At 44.4% G+C, this 18,358-nt stretch overlaps 1 protein-coding gene across 1 annotated transcript in view; it reads left to right on the forward strand.

The window, feature by feature from the left end:
* Positions 1 to 18,206, forward strand: part of adgra2 (adhesion G protein-coupled receptor A2) — a 34,516-nt gene extending 16,310 nt beyond the window's left edge. The window contains exons 3-19 of the mRNA XM_029511423.1: positions 8,570 to 8,641; positions 10,084 to 10,155; positions 10,249 to 10,320; positions 10,670 to 10,833; positions 11,148 to 11,361; positions 11,527 to 11,691; positions 11,763 to 11,961; positions 12,040 to 12,189; positions 12,290 to 12,451; positions 12,581 to 12,781; positions 12,870 to 13,059; positions 13,186 to 13,394; positions 13,480 to 13,607; positions 13,696 to 13,819; positions 13,907 to 14,055; positions 14,756 to 14,845; positions 15,001 to 18,206. Coding sequence (XP_029367283.1) covers positions 8,570 to 8,641; positions 10,084 to 10,155; positions 10,249 to 10,320; positions 10,670 to 10,833; positions 11,148 to 11,361; positions 11,527 to 11,691; positions 11,763 to 11,961; positions 12,040 to 12,189; positions 12,290 to 12,451; positions 12,581 to 12,781; positions 12,870 to 13,059; positions 13,186 to 13,394; positions 13,480 to 13,607; positions 13,696 to 13,819; positions 13,907 to 14,055; positions 14,756 to 14,845; positions 15,001 to 16,417 — 3,778 coding nt within the window. The 3' untranslated portion in view covers positions 16,418 to 18,206. The remainder of the gene's footprint in view (positions 1 to 8,569; positions 8,642 to 10,083; positions 10,156 to 10,248; positions 10,321 to 10,669; positions 10,834 to 11,147; positions 11,362 to 11,526; positions 11,692 to 11,762; positions 11,962 to 12,039; positions 12,190 to 12,289; positions 12,452 to 12,580; positions 12,782 to 12,869; positions 13,060 to 13,185; positions 13,395 to 13,479; positions 13,608 to 13,695; positions 13,820 to 13,906; positions 14,056 to 14,755; positions 14,846 to 15,000) is intronic.
* The last annotated feature ends 152 nt before the right edge of the window (positions 18,207 to 18,358 follow it).

The following is an 18,358-nucleotide window of genomic DNA, read 5'->3' on the forward strand; positions in this document are numbered from 1 at the left end:
AGAGGTGATGGGGGGGTGAGTATGCTGAAGGGATATTAGTTCCACATGCCACTCAGAGCTGCCACCCATGAAGCCAACGGGCTTCTCAAAAATGTTGAAAGAAAGAAAAATATGATAATTTGCTGCAGTTGTTACCTTGTTCGTACAAACACTACCTACTGCAGCTCAAACCAGACGTGTCAGGCAGGAACAAAAGCCAGATTTGCTGAAATGGCTGTTTTTATGTCTGGCATGTGGATGCCATGGGTGAATAGTTCCAAAGCCAAGTTCTCAGACCTCAGCCCAACCGTCTTACACTGAAGATGCTGATAAAGCTGGTGACAGGAAGGCACTACTTCAAAATCCTATGATTAAATTCCAATGGGAAGAATAAGTGAGCAAAGTAAAGCAAAAGTAGATGTGTAGCTTGATGTGTTTGAAGAAAAATGAGCTGATGTTGCTTGTTTTTGTAAGTGCGGACAAGATTCCCTGTAGCGCTGTGGGGTCGGCAGGTCTGGTAACTTGAGCTTACCCGCTAACTGGCCCTTGTACCTGCAGCAGTGGTAAAGCTGGCAGGGGGGCAACAGGGTGGAGCTTTCCTGGAGGCTGGTAACTGAAAGACCTGGGAGAAAGAGACGGAGCAGGCGGACACACTAAAACACACACACAGTACTAGCCACCACAGAGGGAGATGTGGGCGTCTGTAAGGAGAGGACATAACGTAAATCAACGAGGCCTCAGTTCACTCCTCTGTCTCAACATTGACGCTGGCTCTCTGACACACAGCAGTGGAGGTCTGCTTACTCACTCTGACGTCTTCAACCTTTAATTGAGCCCTGCACAGCTTATAATTACATGTGAGCTCATGGGAAAATTGCTGTCTGATGTGAAAAACGCCACACTGAAATTCACCATTGCTATGATAGAAGAGTTTGAAGGGATGAATCCAGGTTTGAGTTTACAGTGAAGGTTTGGATATGTCTCTTGTTTCTACTTTTCTTTTTGTATCCCACTGAGATTTCAGTTGTGTTTGTCTCTGTTTGGCCACCGTCGCTCTTCAGGTCCTCACAGTGTTGCAGTGTTCAGTATGTTGTCTACATGTGCTTGTCATTTACAGCAGTAGTGAACAGTTACTCATATTATGTGGTCAGCACTGTAATCAAAGGCCAGCCCACTAGGGCTGAGCAAACACACATCAGGGAATTACACTGCATCTCTTCCCCTGTGAGACGAGGATAAACACAGTCTGCTCCCCTGACTGCACACACAAACATGTACACTCTCACTTTTGGTCCATCTCTGTTGTGACTTCAGTGCGTACTGTAACTGAGTGTGTTTCCTAGTATGGGCACCCTCGCTTCTTCTCCACTCGTTTCAAACAGGTCTGGTGACTCTTTGAGCAGACGCACACCCACATGCTCACACCAGACATCTATTCAGAGTTGAATGCAGTCTGATCTGCTGTTGTTAGTGGGAGAATACAGCTCCAAGGCAGGCCACCCTCCTCCAGGGCTGGGGCCAGAAAGTGCAGCAATCTACACAGTTAGCCCTTTCATTGGGACAAACCTCCTCAAAGCCACTGTTGCCTTCATAACCTGCCAAACCACCCAAGTGCAGAGGAGCAATTTAGCCTTGTTTGTTTTTGCCCTCTTACCGGACTACTGTGTTTTGTAGCTCTTTTAAATAGGCTTGCCATCCAACTGCTAAATTTGGATGTGAAATGCCTTATTTTTTTCCAGCTTTTGGGATGAAACAGCAATGGCGGCACTTGATATATGCAAAATAAGTCACATTTGAATACAACATGGATTTGATACTGTACTTTTGTACCTATTTGAACACCTCCACCTCCGTGCACACCCTCTCTGATCGGAGCTGACACCAGCAGCCCCACTAACGAGCCGGGACCTTTATGAGTTGTGGACAGATCCCAGCGGCCTGTCCTGTGCTGATTTGAGGCGAGGTAATGAGAATAATGAGCAAAGAGGGCCGAAGCAATCTGGCTCTTATCCAACTGGGCCCCACTGCACCATGGGACACAGGACAGACAGGCAGGGCACAAGGGGCCCTCATTACCAGGTCTGTTCACCCTTCAGGGAGAGAGTGAGAGCAGAGGGCAGTGATGATGATGGATGAGGGAGCAGCAGGGCGCCTGCAGTGGACAGGTCTGAAAGGCAGCAGTGAGGCTTGTGTTTGGGACTTGTTAGAGGCTCAAGGTGTTGGCAGCATGATAGACTTTGCCAAGAGAAGAGTCTGAAATGATCAGGATGGATATACTTCTACTTTTATTCGTCCACAGAATGAAGCGTGCAGAACAAATGGCATGCAGGATTCCTAAAAAACTTTTTTGAATTATAATAATTCATTCAAGAGAAGGGCATTTGTGTGTGAGCAGAGCTTTGCGTGATTCATGTTTTTACAGCAACAATAATTAACGGCAGTTTGCATAGGAACCTGTGACCGAATAAGTCACGCGGAATATGAACATTTTCAGATATGTTTAGAAAAATGTCTGCATGATGGAAAATATGCCAACTATTATCACATTATAGTCCAGAATGTATTACTTTCTGTACCGATAGTATCTGCATTGCAAAAGGGGAGACAGGCCACTCAGTCTTTGCCTAAGCCTCTCTGAAACCAACCTTGAAATCGCCTCTGCCATTCTGAGCAGCTGGGGTTAGGATGCAGTCCAACTTAAACAACTTTACCATCTGACACAGGGGAAGTGGAGCCGAGATGGCTAAAGATGGTATGGTAGCTGGAGAGTGAGGGAAAGAGACGAGGGTGGGGGCCAGTCCTGTAGTTTGTCTTATATAAATCTGAAGATGTTTTCTTTAGCTGGGGATTAACATTATTTCCTTTCAGGCTGGGCAATTTACCTTGATTAAGGGGAAACAAAGCAGAGGTGGGCAAAAGTGTAGCACGTAAAAACAGTGGAGAATGTGCGGACATGGCAAGGAGTCATTCTGTCTAGACCAGAGAAGGTTCAGATTGTACCAGCCCACCACTCTACGGAGAGCTACGGCCAGCTGTGGAGGTCCCACATGGGAGTGTCTTTTCTGCCCCACAGAAAAATGAACTTTTAGGTTAGTATGTATTCACGCACACGCCAATGAGTGGCCCCCAGTTAAGAAACAGTCACCTCATAAGAGTGCGTGACATTAAGGGGTGGAGCGGGTGAGGAAGGGGTTAAGCGTGTTGGAGAGTGGAAACAGAAAGGGGGGGGGGGTTGCTGCTGGAGTTGATAGACTCCAGATGTGTCTTTCAGATAAACTGAAGGAACGGGGTGTGTTTGTATTGCAAGCCTAGCTCAGTCATGGCTCGAGGGGTTTATTGAAACAGCGAGTGAGCCCCCTCATAAGCCCATTACCAAATTGTACGCTTTATACGCCAGTAACTCTTTCGCACACTCACTCTGCGAACTTGATATGGTTACAATGGCATTTTCCTCCGGAGGAACTTGAGCCTTCTCTTGACTGACTTCCCCCCACTTCCGTTTGTGTTCCTTTTTCATTTTATTTTTGCATCTCCCCTCTCCCAACTCACAGGGTCTCTTGCTGTTCCACCCCCTTTGCACTCTATACTAGCTTTAGTCCACCTACTGGCTGAAAAGTCTCTTGTGTATCCTCTCATTGATGATTTGAATGAAATGTGTGTCCTCCTGTTTGCCTCCCACTCATAAAGTGTATTCTTTGAGCCCATTCTATCAGTATGATCATTCAAATGCCTCATTCAGATTGGGGGCGGCGGGGAAATGCCCACTTTGAAAGTCACTAATTTTCAAAGTGGGCATTGGCCCCTTCGTGGGTCTGCTCTGAAAACCAGAACTGAAGTCAATAACAGTCCTTTGCTCCAGAGTTTTCCTTGGCAGAATAATCTCCAGCTCCTCTCGCTACAGGCTATAGAAACATATAATCAACCTATGAAATGTTATGCTTGAAATAAAAGTCTATATTGCTATTTCTGTACATCCTGCTAATGGCTGTGCAGTTGGATCCACAGTTTATTTTAGAGTAAACTCCAGGACAGGAGCAGCAGCGGGTGATCAGGTGGTGATTGTCCACGTCTGTCCTGGCCATGTTTGCACATGTGCCTGAAAATAATCCCCAAATGAGATGGTTACCACCCTTTAATCCCTTTGATTATAGTCATAACTATGGTTTCCTTTGAAAGACAAGTTTACCTCCAACTATAAGAAATACACAAGCAAATTTATAGTGGCACAAATAATGATGATTTTTTTTTTTTTTTTTGTTTTGGGAATAAAAATAGAAAATAAGCCTGTAGTAGTATTGTTTCTGTGAACACTTTGGAGCCAAAGCCATAAGTCTGAACTACAGCTAAAATGCTTTATGGCAATCCAAAAAAAAAAAACAAAACCCTAGTGATGTCAAACATCCTGAAGTGGGGCTACAAAGGTAAAAGTGTCCCTGTTGGTATTGCGGAGTATTTTCAAGTGTTAAGTGTGTGTTTAATTTCAATTCAAATGACAGCTGTTTTATTCATCTAGTGCAGAGTGTATTTGTTTTTCCTCTTTGAGTTTTATCAGGACAATTCGTCTTCAGATGAATCCAGACAAAAAGCTGATTGGATATGTGCGATGTGAGAGGAACCACAAAAAAAATAAAGAAAATAATCTGGGGAAGGGGCGGCAAAGCAGGAAATTAGTAGAAAAACAAGAGCTCGGCATATCCTGGTTTCCTGTTTTGGGGGGAAGGCAGCAGTACGTTTGGGACCTCTGTTACAGAGCCCCCATTGTGAGCAAGTGTGTTGAGGAGTAGGGAGGTGGGGTCTGCGGGGCCATACACATGGACACTTTTGCTCAGTACTGAATCCCCTAACCCACCTGCCCCTCCCTACAGGGGAAAGCTAACTAGTAAAAAAAGGAGAAAAAGGAAACTGTAAAAATAAATGAGAAGGGCCTCATCGAGAGATGGCAACCAGACAGGAAATGACACGCAGCACAAAAATGGTCTCCACTGACCTCTGCCAGGAACTGAGGTGCTAGTTAAACCCCCCCCCGCCCAAATGCACATTTGTTTCTGTCCTGAGGTGTTTGCTTATATCGGTCTACATTGGGATGTGTGTAATTAAAGTAGAGAAATTTGTCCTAATTCATGTCATTCCATTAAAAAATTCCAGCGACGGGAAATTCTTGATTCCAGTCTGGTGATAATGAGCGGCCATTTGCTGGCTTCAGTCACTTTCCCAGCTCCCTCCAGGGCCGGGGGCCTAAACAATGTCAGTGGACCACTCCAGTCCCTGCTGCTGTGCTCCTGATAATGGAGCACTCCATGTCTGGAGCGCTTTACAGACCATGTCTTCATTATTACCCTCTTGCTGCCCTACAAGCACGTCGCTCCTCTCCAGTCTACATGGGGCCCAGGTGCTCATCCCGTATACCCACAGAGCAATGACTCTTCAGAATGGCAGAGGACCAGCCCCATTGATCAGAAGGAGTTTGTGGGCGAAAAAAAAAAAGACATTCTTAATGGCAGCCGCTGGTGTTAGGACCAGTGGCAGCAGACAATGGCCTTTTTTTGGGCTGGGAGTGAGCTTGAGTCTGTCACAACCCATCACACAGGCCACATGTGGTGAGGGGGATAAAGCAAGGCACTCCCAAGGTTACAAAGCGTGACGCCAAAAGGAAGGCCATCGTCATAATAATACCGTGTCACCGCCAAACAACTGAAGCTGCTACTGTGGAAGATTAGGAAAAAGTGATCACTAACTTTCAACTTCTTTACATCCTGACAGTGATATTTTCTTTGAAGTATTTCTCGTCTCTGCTATTTTCCTCTCGCTTGGTGACAGCTTTTGTCATCAGTGTCAAGGCCACCAGGCTGAAAGGCTGCTGTCTGCCTCCTCCAGAGGGCACACAGACAAGTCATCGCCCGGGTGTGAGGCCTGCAGGTTTGAGATTAAGTTGGAAAAAAATTCTGAAATTGTGGCTGAGTGGCAAAGGGCGGAAACTGAGATTTACTCAGGATTATGCTTGCAAATGAGTGCTGACATTTGGGCTACGGCAGGGCTGAGCTTTTGGCGAGGACTTCAGATCCTGTCGACTCTGCTGAGCTCCCTCAAATTCCTCAGCTTGGTGATAAAAGAGTGTATCAGAAGTGGTGGCCTGCTGATACGCACATTATCACAGCTACACTGTAGCCTTTCAAGTGAGGTTGGAAATTCAGCTGTATGTTGTGTCTTGCGAGTTGAAGACTGGTCTTACAGCTCAGTGTCCATAACACTGACAGCCACAGAATTGAAAAACAAGCCTGTGCTGCTGGTCTCACTTTGAATGCACTATGTATTCTCAAGGAATAACTCATAAGGCATATAAGGAGTCTGTCTGTGTGTGTGTTGGTGCAGGTGTGTATCTGGTCTGGCACAGATTCATGCATTCATGTTTTTTTGTGAAACACAAAGTCTCCAAGTAAATATTCTAAATGTAATACCCTAGAATGACAACATTTACACGTTTGTGTCTATGTGCTTGTGCATGTGCATCTATGTCTATGTGGATTTCCTGTTTATTTAATTTAGATATTTTTTTCAATGAAAAAATGTCTTTTCGCTTTTCTTTTCTGATGTGATGATTATATTTGATAATTTTTTGGAGATCAGGATGTTCCCCTGTTAAATCCTTAAATCAATTTGAGTGCGTATACATTTAAGTCATTGGTCGTATGTGTGCGTGTGTCTGTGGAAACTGGGCAGACTGGGAGGGAGAGACAGTCATCGGGGAGAGGAAATAGTGGGCAGTGCCTTGTGTTTTATCACTGCACTAATGAACCCGGGACGCACAGACTGGAAACCGCAGTATTGTTCTTCCACAAATCACCTACCAACACACCCAAATACATGAACATCCACGGCAGGACAAAAATTCCTAGATAGATTGTGGCAGAACCATGAAGCCACACATTTACTTAAAGGGCTCTGGTGCTTTTTTTTTTTTACTACTAAAAAAGCTACTATTGTATCAGGATATAGTTATATATATATATATATATATATATATATATATAGTATTTGTATGTGAGTTGTTGCAAAATGTTCTATCTGGCAAGCTGGCAATTGGTCAAAGAGCTGGGCTCAGCTGTCCAAGGCTTTCCGCTTTGAGACAAACACAACAGACCTCAGCCCTTCAGTCCCAGGCCAAATAGATTTTGCTCCATCATTATAACCTGTCTCTTGTCTATAATCCAGATATGAGCAATGGCTTGGCAAGGATTGAGACCAACAGCCAAACCCTTGATCTCAGACTCTATCCCAGCCTCTATTGCATGGTCAAATTTTCTACTGGAAGCCATTTTCTAAAACAATTTTCCTTCCCTAGTTTGATCAAAATAGCTCATCTTTTGGAAAGCCAACAAGAAAATGGTTAAGAGATGCCTGAGGTTGTATATGGTGTGAGGCGGTGTGGTTGAGAACTGCGATGACAGATGATCTTTGTGGAAAAAAGGACCAGAAAGTCCCCTGAGGTCTTGCCTACCGCAGTGGCATCTTGGTTAGAAGTGAAATAGACAAAAATGCAACCACTGATGGTTGTGCACTGTTGTAAGGAAATCCTCCTCTGCAGTTGGTCCAGTGGGAGCATGCATTTTTCATGCTTTAGAAACATGGATCACATTCAAACCTGCATTGTCCGTGTCCTGCCAACGACCATCCGTCTCCTGACTTGCTTAACCTCAAAATTCCCACCTGGAAAAAAAAAAAAAACCTTTCTGGATTCAAAATCCTATGCAGGTCCACTGATGGAGTCGGGGATATCTGGCTGAATAGTAACAGATGGGTGAGCGAGTGGAGAGCAGAGAAAAATGCAGATGATATGAAATTAGATCTTCAAAGACTAAAGTTAAAGGAATTCATATTTATAGTTTGCAATGGCCAAGTTTATTGTGGAAAAACTTACTGGGGAAGAAGAAGAATGACAGATCCCACTCAGTTAGGTATTTGTATTCAGCAAGGCTCCAGCCCAGGTGGCTGATGGGATAAGATTTCCTTTCTGTATCTGTACTTCTCGGTATCCCAACAGGGCCAGTTTTGGGAAATGAGTATCCATCTCCTTCATTTTTCAGATTAACCAAGCCTTCTCATGCAGTGTCAATGGACTAGCTTGACAGTAAGCAGCCACTTAGCTAATTTTAGCCTGAAGAAAGTATCAAACCAATTCACTGGAGATTGCACTATGGATCATTTCCCCGCTCTGGTCTACTAATTTTCCAAGTTCTTTTTTTGGCTGCTTTACAGCAGGCCAAGAAGTTAACTTATCCTACCCCAGTTGGGTCTTGACTACACTTAATAAATAGGATATGATGTGTTAATTTGTGACTTTTACTGGTGCGGGTAGATGGATGTTGATGTTGGACAGAACCAACTAATATGTTTCCCAATGCTTCCAGTCTTTATGCTAAAGATTACTTGCTAACTAGCCCCAGATACCCATTTAGTATGGGCATGAGAATAATATTGATGTTCTGGTTTAAATCTTGACAAGAGAGCAAATCCCCCTATTGAAGGCATGTCTCCATCATCCATCATGCATTCTCTTTCTCTCACTTACCTAATATTTTCTTTTTTTTTCCAGGGACCTCAAACACAACCTAATCAGCACCATCATGCCTGGAGCCTTCCAAGGCCTGTCTGAGCTACGGAAACTGTAAGTAGACATTAACATGGCTCACATTCCATTTGGTTTTAGAGAAACATATTACCAGAAATCATAAACACAGGCACAGACATTTTGAATCAAATTGTTTGGTATATAACTGACGATGCTCACCTGATTGACGGTAGTTAAAAGAGAGATGGATACTGTTCTGAAACATGGCATGGGCACACTGATGCTGAGCTGCTGGTATCAGTCTGACCATAAAGTCTTCTGTCATTAAACGGTTTCTGCTGATCTTTTGTGGGAGTCACTCATTGTCATCTCTGGTGTCCCATTTCATCTCTGGGAGAACCTCAGGCCCTCAATGATGTTGTGTTCACAAACAATCTGATTCTTTTCAATGGCTTTTCAAAGAGAACCAAGTTGTATTTGCTGAGACCAGTTTGTTTTCCAGATTCATTGCCCCCAGTGATTATCCAGTGCTCCTTAAGAAACAAATAATTGGTAAAACCTTGTATGTGGGTGTGCAAATTTCCATTAAATGTATTACAGGTGTATTCCCTTCAGCGAGTGAGCTGCTCTGCTTTTTCCAATTTATTTTAAAAGCGCAATGACTGTGGGGGGGGTGACTCTAACTCTTGGCTGACTAGTGGTTTAACTTCATCACTCAGTCAGGCAGTCAGTCAGTTAATGACAGGGAAGTTTATTTCCCCACTGTTGCGGTCCAGCCAAAAAGAGAAAAGAACGATGAACGGCTGTTGGAAAGGAACGGAGCCATGAGATCGGGCTCCCTTCAAAGAGCTGCAATTTCCCATCACTAACCCATGCAGAGGCTCCTCACATGTCATTGGATGCGACAGGGAGGCTGTTTGCAGCCGCCTGCCACTCACTCTTTGTGTTTTTGGATAGCAAGGCCTGGTTGCAGCATGGGTCAGAGTTGATCGTCTGTGCTGCACCGCGTGACTCCCCTTCCCTCCTCCCCCTACTTGTGTTTTCCCTGCAAAGTCTGGGGCTTCTCAAAACAAACAGGGGGAGATAAACACATGCTCTGGACAGCTCTCTGCTGGGTAGTGTCAGAGGTGCAACAGACCAGATCCCTTTCTGGCTGTGGCTATACATCACACTCAGGGGTGGACAGCAGAACAGGGGCCCTGCTTTACCGCATTGGTGATAAACTTTTACTGGGGTTCCATGGAGTTGTGATAAGGGAAAGTGGCAGGGACTGTTGGCAAGCTTATTTAGCTTTTGAACTTTGAAAGGAGCAGAGAAGATTGTAGAGCAAACAACGGCAGCAGAATATAGTATAAAACCACAAAAATCATTGTTCATTTCATGAAAAATAAGAACAGCGAACATGTGAAAAACAGTTTTACTTGTATGCTTCATATATTTTATCTACCACAAAAACAACGTGGCTTGTGAATGAGTGAAGATGTCACAATCTCTTTAATTTAAAAATAGCCAACACATTTGACTTTTCACACTTGTAGAGACCTATCCAACAACCGCATCGGCTGCCTGACTGCAGACATGTTCCTGGGCCTGACCAACCTCACCAAACTGTAAGAGACAGCTGGACTAATTCAATAAATATAATAGAGTTTCCGTATTATCGAGAAACTATCAAGTTAACTTGTTTGTTGTTTTTTTTCCAGGAACCTCTCTGGCAACATCATATCAACCATGGATTCAGGAGTGTTTCAGGAGCTGCCGTCCCTCAAGCTGGTGTGAGTATTAAACTCTGTCTGTGCTGTAAAAAATATTTTTGTTCACGCATTATTTATAGATGAAAACTAATTATTCACATTAGGCAATTGTGAATCAGAAACTAAGTCTAGAAATATTTCAAGTCAGATAAACCTTTTGCAGTGTGAAGAATTAGTTGTCATTGCATAAAGTATCTAATTAAATTCAGATGGAAAATATTATTCAAGACTAAGTGCAATTCATTAATTCTTTTTCATAGAACCACTTGCATCAAACTTTCAAGTGTCTTTTTCTCATGTACAGGCATGATATGTGGGCCTTATTAGAAGCAGCTGATGATAGCTCTATATCTGACTTTCTCCACTGAAGGAACTTTAACTCAGACCACCTGTCATGTGACTGCGGGCTACGTTGGGTCCCAGGCTTCTTTCGCAGCAGTTCAGCCCGTTTGGGTGAAGAAACCCTGTGTGCCTATCCGAGGAGCCTGAGGGGAAAGCCCCTGCGTGGACTAAAAGAAAACCATCTGAGCTGTGGTGAGCGTCTGGCTACAAAGAGGCAATTCATGTTTTGTTTCAAAGAACAATAGCTCATGAATTACAATGACCTTTTGCTCACAGCATTGCTTAAGATCATCTCAGTAATTACAAGAATTTTGGAAAGACATCTAATCCAGCAGCTCTTCAGGAACAATATTCTAAAAGTATGAATGAATTTCTAATGTCTGCATCCAATCTGCTGTAGAAGAGCTTCTGTGGAAACATTTAGCTGAGGTTGAGCAAGAAGAGCACAGTAGACATAATTCAGAGTGATGGTTCACGTCTGTGTGTTTTCCCACCACGGTACTCAGATGGTCCTCTGGAGCTGCACACCCTGTCGTTGCTGCCATCCCAGCGTCAGGTGGTCTTCAAAGGGGATCGGCTGCCTTTCCACTGCACTGCTGCCTTGGTGGACAAGATCACCACCCTGCATTGGCGCCACAACGGTCAGCTGGTGACCTCTGACCCACAGATGGGTGTCCAGCTTGAGAACAGCGTCCTGCATGATTGCACCTTCATTACCAGGTATGGTAACTAGAGACAGTCTGCGTTGACCCGATGTGCTTAATTCAACGAAGTTTTGTGGAAAGCATGAAGTTGATAAAGATAAATACAACTCCACTTGTTAAAACACGCCTGTGGTGGTATGGCGGCCATGGTTAAAATGAACTGTCTGTCATTTTCATCCAGTGAACTTATTCTATTCAACGTACATGTGGAAGCCAGCGGAGAGTGGGAGTGTGTGGTTTCTACTGGGCGGGGAAATACATCTCGCGTTGTAGAGATAGTGGTACTGGAGAACAGTGCCTCCTTCTGTCCAGAGGATAAAGTTATCAACAACCGTGGCGAGTTCAGGTCAGTTACAGTTGCACTAATTATCATTATGTGTCAAAGGATTCTCAATATCATCTAGTTTTGATCTCCAGGTGGCCAAGAACCCTGGCAGGCATCACTTCCCATCAATACTGCCTACAGCTGCGTTACCCTTCTCTGTCTGTGGAGGGCGGTATGGAGCAGAAAAAAGCCTCTAGGTACTGTGATCGTTCTGGCAAGTGGCAGGAGGGGGACTACTCAAACTGTCACTACACCAATGGCATCACCCGTGTCCTCCATACCTTCATCCTGGTCAGTGCTGCTGTCAGTGCATGGTGCCATGTGAGGTGACGACATCACACATCACTGGAATGTTTTCCTGTTTTACAGAGGCCCATCAACGCGTCCAATGCTGTCACTGTGGCACACCAGGTGCGCACGTACACTCTGGAGGCTGCAGGTTTCACTGACTCAGTAGATGTGTTGTATGTGGCACAAATGATGGAGAAGTTTATGGAATATGTCAGACAGCAACGAGAGGTAAGAAAAAAAAGAGATTTGACTGCATATTTAGAATGATAAAAAAAGATATGTGCTGTCCTGTAGTCACACCCCTCTCTACTGTGTGTGCTTTCTCCAGCTGTCAGAGGTGTTGGTCGAGATGGGCAGTAACCTGATGCAGGTGGATGACCAGATCCTGGCTCTTGCACAGAGAGAGAAGAGAGCCTGCAGCTCCATAGTTTACTCTCTAGAGACACTGGCCTGGCCTCAGCTGCACAGTCACGCTCAGGACTTCTACATGGTAGGTCAATTTCCCTTATCTGTTTGTGTGTGTTTCTTTTTAACTCTAGAAAAGCTCTTGGTAGTGCAACCTCTAAGATGGATGACTAAAATAAGGAAATAATTCTTATCTTTTTTTTTATGATTACAGGTGTCTCGGAACATTGTGATGGAGGCCCACCTGATTCGACCGGCCCACTTCACAGGGATTACATGCACTGCCTATCAGCGTCGTGACGTCTCAGGGGGCAACCTGGGAGTAGAGATGGGAGAGCCTGCCCATGAACAACAGCTTCTTTTCCGCTGCACCACAGGCTCCCATAATACCTCCCTCAACAATTTCCTCCTAAAGGTGAGACCGGAGCATCAGCTCTTCTTCTTCTAGTAAATACTGCACCATTAGTAACCTATACTATTATTTAAATGCTTTTTTTCTGCAGAATTCAGTAGCCCTGGCCTCGGTGACTCTGCCACCTACTCTATTTCCTCCTGATGCTACTGCAGACTGTAAGCTGCAGGTTATAGCTTTTCGAACTGGTAGCTTTTTTCCTCTGTCTGGAAGCTCTAATAACTCTGGGGAACCTTCGCGCAGACGAAGCGTCAACACTCCTGTCATCTTTGTAGGCTTAGGTAAGGAAACGTCTCAGCCAATTCAGTGAAATTCACTTTTACATCATACATCATAGACTAACTTAAATAACAATATAAGCCATCAGTAAATGTTTTCACTGGTAATTTTATCCATTTCTTTGACAGACGGTTGCACCATGTGGAACCACTCAGAACCCATCTGGGTGTCCCTACGCCACTTGTCCCCTGGTACTGACGCTGTAGCAGCCCAGTGGAGCCTGAAGGGATTGGAGAAGCAGGGAGGATGGAGCCAAGAGGGCTGTCAGTTGGTCCACAGTGACAGCAGCACCTCCACAATGCGCTGCTCCCTGCTTAGCAACTATGCTGTACTGCAGGTTGGACAGCCTGTAGTATTTAATCAATCAATCATCTGGCTATCACTGACACTTTCATTTGACCTGCATGGGATATTTTTTATAGGAGGTGCCCGACTTCCCTAACTCCACACACAACTCTGTGAGGGTACTCCACCCTGTGGTCTATGCCTGCACTGCACTTCTCCTCTTATGCCTCTTCACCATCATCATCACGCACATACTCCATCACAGGTACTGTTGTCTAAGTGTATGAACAGATCTCTTGCTGCTATGTGTTATTTCCATCATCTCCTGATAATTTAAATTTTTATCCCTACAGTTCGATTCACATATCAAGGAAAAGCTGGCACACATTACTCAATACCTGCTTTCACATTGCCATGACAACAGCCATCTATGCAGGGGGCATAAGCTTGACCAGCTACCCAGTTGTTTGTCAAGCGGTAAGTCCTGAAATCAACACACATACTCCTCAATTTACATTTGTGACATGTAAGTCTGATGTCTTTTCCAATTCTGATATGTGACAGGTGGGCATTGCCCTGCACTACTCGTCACTGTCGACCCTGCTGTGGATCGGAGTCAGCGCCAGGGTCATCTACAAAGAGGCTGTGTGGAGACTACCACGCCAGCTGGAGGGAGAGCCTCCTGCTCCGCCCACTCAGCGGCCTATGCTCAGGTCAGAGAGTGAGCCACAACTCACCTTCACCCACCTCCTGTTCGACGGGAAAGTTCTTTTCTGTCAGTATGCTCTATGCTTTAGACTGGCGCAGGAATTCTTGCACATGGCCACCCAAACTATGCACCATTAAAGGACCTCATTGTGCCCAACAACCAAAGTCCCTCTGTTTTAAAGGAAACCTTGAAGGGACATAAGAGAGTATTGCTGTAAGGCACAGAGAAGTCTATATGAACACAGGGGAGGGGAAAATGTATGAAGCCAACAACCAAAAGAAGTTGAGGGGGGTCACTATAAATCTGAGTGGGGTGATTCTGGGATTTTTGACTGAGTTTCCAAGTATTCCACTTCATTCCACCCCCCTGCCCCCTGCGATCCTGCAGACTGTGCCCCTGACCTCACTGGCCCTCCCCCTTTGTTGCCCACTCAGCCACATGGGATCAGGCTGAAATAAATCACAGCCTTTACTGGCCTTTGTGACACTCTGCCCACTAAGAAATTGAATGATCACACAGCTCTGTTCAGAAAGACAGAGAGACATAAAAATGAAAACGCTAAAAGGAAAATGACACAGACATGCACCGTGTAAACATATCATTGCAGCCAAAGGTCATACGGCATCCTGTGAAAAGAACTGCTCTTTAGTTCTAAAAACGCAGCTGTGAACTTCTTTTTCATATGTTGTTGTCTGTTCTTCAAGGTTCTATTTGATAGCTGGTGGTGTACCCCTTATCATTTGTGGGATCACTGCAGCTGTCAACGTTAACAACTATGGAGACAACAGTCCTTAGTAAGTACTGTCACTTTATCCTTGAGCCATTTATCCTTTGACTTTGTGTTGTTTTGTTTTTGTGCTGAAATGAATAATTCTCTGTGACATGTTTAATACACAGAGATGCCCTTGTTTTGCAATGACCCTCCTGACACTTTTTGTGCCTCTTGCAGCTGCTGGCTGGTATGGCGTCCCAGCCTAGGGTCTTTCTTTGTCCCTGCGGGCCTATCTGTGTTGGTGACCTGGATCTATTTCCTGTGCACTGTGTTTCGCCTGAGGCACCGCGTGGCCAAAGAATGCACAGGAACCACCCTGTCCTCTCCTGTGACTGAGAGCCAGCCTGCGCTGGCAGGAAGCACCAGCTTGCTCTCCACAGACTCAGTGGTGGGACCTATAAACCCTGTTGTGGCACCAGAGGACCAATACTCACTGAAGACGCAGTACTTGGTGCTGGTGGCCACCCACTTCCTGTTTGTGGTTCTGTGGTGTTGTGGAGCCATGGCAATGTGGCTGACTGGACACAACAGCTTGTTGTTTAGCTGTCTCTATGGAATGGCTGCCACAGTTTTGGGGGTGTTTCTGGTGGTGCACCACTGCTTCAGGCGGCTGGATGTGCAGGCCTCGTGGCTGGCATGTTGCCCAGGTTACCACCGTTCCCATCCTATGTCCACTTACACACACACCTGCACTACTGGGAGTGGAGTGCAGACCTCTGAGCAGGGATCCCAGCTGTTCATCAACTGCCATCCAACCAGTGACTCTCATAACTCCTCATCAGCCAGGTCATCATCCACACCGAGTGGAATCAGCAGTGTAGGCCCTGGGCCCTGCAAGCTCACCAACCTGTTGCAGGTGGCACAAGACAATTCAAACAACACTTCACGTGCCCCAGCAGGCAACAATACAAGCACCAGCACTGACAACATCACCAAGCCTACAAATAATATTGTTCCTACCATTAACTCTGCTGCCCCATTGCATCCCCAGAGAAGAAAAGTGAGTAGCAGAACTAAACAAGGGAACAGCCAGTATCACCATCGGGGTGAGGGCAGAGGTCACTATCGTCTCAAAGCTCTAAGGACTGCTGGAGGTGGAGGAAGCCTTGGAGCTTTAGGGCCCACAGGTTTAGAGAACTTAAGTTCTTCACATGCATACAAACAAGCCACAAGTGAGAATGGCAGCATCCACCACAGCCTCTCAGAAAACCAAGCCAGCCCACTGACAAATGGGAAGCGAGTGGGAGAGTCCGTGGCCACCAGCCCCTCAGAGGGAAGTGACGGGGGCAGCAGTGGGAGCCGCAAACCCTTTCCCCTGCTGCCCTCCATGGCCAGCAGAGCTGCCATGCACGGTGCTCAGAGACGATGTTCCAGCAGAGACAATTTGAAACTGGCTGCTGCTGCAGAGCGAGACACAAAGCGCTGCTCATACCCTTTGAACAGTGTCACTACCACTGTGCCAGGGGCCGCCGCCCCAAATGGCACCTTGAAAAACTCAGTGCTGGAGCTGGAGCAAGATATGAGCGGCACAGACCAATCACAGAGCTCTGTTGGAATGAAGAGTGGCTTGTGGAAAAGTGAAACCACAGTGTAACCCTTAGTTATATGTGAACTTCTATGCATGACCTTAATGGACTCTAAAATGATTGGGTTATGTTTTAATGGTCTCCTGATTATAATAATTATATATAATTTAAGAAATAAAATCAAGAGGCTTGCAGGACCCTAAACTGGTACTCTTGCCTCTTTTGCATTGTAAGAATTTGCTGTGAAATGGTGAAAAAAAAAAAAAAAGGCTGTTTTTTGCTATTGTCTTTTTCAAAAATAAGAAACTAATTTCTTTAATCCATTTCACAAAAATGTACAAGATATCCCTGAAATTAGCATATGATGTTGATTTTGGATGTCTAATGAAAGCTTTATCGTTTTAGCATTGATTTTCTATGCATATCAACTATAGCATGAAATGGACTGCAAAGTGATCCATTTCCAGAATACAGGTATAAGCATTTAATCCTAGGACCTTTCACCCTGACATTTGCTTCAAGTAATTGTTTGCATGTGCTCATGTATGCACTTGTCTGTTGTACAAGAACCTCTCCCTCTCTCTCTCTATTTGTGTGTGAGTGTGTGTGTGTGTGCGTGTGTGTGTGCGTGCGTGTGTCTGCGGCAGGAGAATAAATATATGAATGTGGCTGTACAGAATCTGAGTGAATTATAAAAAAAAAAAAGCTATGCGAGAATATATGATGAAAACATTTCTTTTTTTTATTATTATTTCTCTGTACTCCCCTCAGCACTGACAGATCTCCCTCTATCTAATAAATTCAGAAACAATAATATTCAGGGGAAAAAGAATTGTTTTTCTCATACGCACTCAGTTGATTGCATTTTCACTTCTGGTGAGACTTTGTGAGGCAGCCATTCACATGTATGAATGACTGCCCCCTCCTGGATAGCCATGAAACTTCTCAGTCATTGGCAGGGATGTGCCAGGTTTGTCAAATATCATAATTTTTGCAAATGCAACAGCTCAATATGACTTCAAAGTAAACCTTCTCAAAATTTTCTCAAAGGCAAAAACAATTAATTTATCAGGGCAGGGGCCTGATCTGAAAACATCGTGCTGCATTAAATGAAATAAATCCAGATGGTGCCTTCACATTTTTAGACTCTAAAGTCAGTTTGATGCACGCAATTCAGGAAATTGCATTAACAGGAAATCATGTATCTACTATGCAACTCAGTGAACAGCTTTTTTAGGGTAAGTTCTCCTGAGATCCAAAGAATGTCCCACTAATATGTTGGTTACTGTTTTAATATGCTCCGTCTGTTGTGCATGTTGTGTATACAAACATTTTGATCAGCTCCACGCATTCAGAATGCAAAACATGAAAGCTATTGTCTGTTCCGTATGACTTTGGTTCATACATTGAACATGTAAAACAAATATAAAAGATAGTCTTGTCTTGAATCTTATGGTTCAGTAATGTCAATGTGTACAGTTACATCATGCATCTGGTTTTAATGCTGTCATCTGTGTGCACTGCTTTTCATAATGGTTAATTTTTAAGGATCTTTTCCCTAGATCATTACAAAATTCCTGCTATATTAATGAAGAATGGAGTGCCTGCCAGTGGCTTATAACAAACCATTGTAATTCTGCTAAAGAGTTTTGGTTAGCCATCTCACATACAGCCATCTGAAACATTCATTCTGTGCAGTGTACGCTCTTTTTCACATTTCACGAACCTACAAAAAAAAACATGAAAATGTGGAGATAGGAAACATTTTGCTCTCCATTTTGAGCTATGGTGAAAAACAATCTTTTAAGCAATGTCACCTGAAATCAGTGAGCCCTTTTATCTTGATTAAAGCTTGACGATCCAGTCTTGTTCAAGATACTAAAATGTAAGTGAGAGACAATGAGGTTCCACCCTCTTGTTTTGAATCACTTTGTGTATTCATAGGTTATCTACATTTAGGCATTCTCTCATCAGCTTATCAGTCATATGTAGAAAATACTGTTTCTAAA

Source organism: Echeneis naucrates, chromosome 9 (assembly GCF_900963305.1).
Source record: "Echeneis naucrates chromosome 9, fEcheNa1.1, whole genome shotgun sequence".
Taxonomy (NCBI): domain Eukaryota; kingdom Metazoa; phylum Chordata; class Actinopteri; order Carangiformes; family Echeneidae; genus Echeneis; species Echeneis naucrates.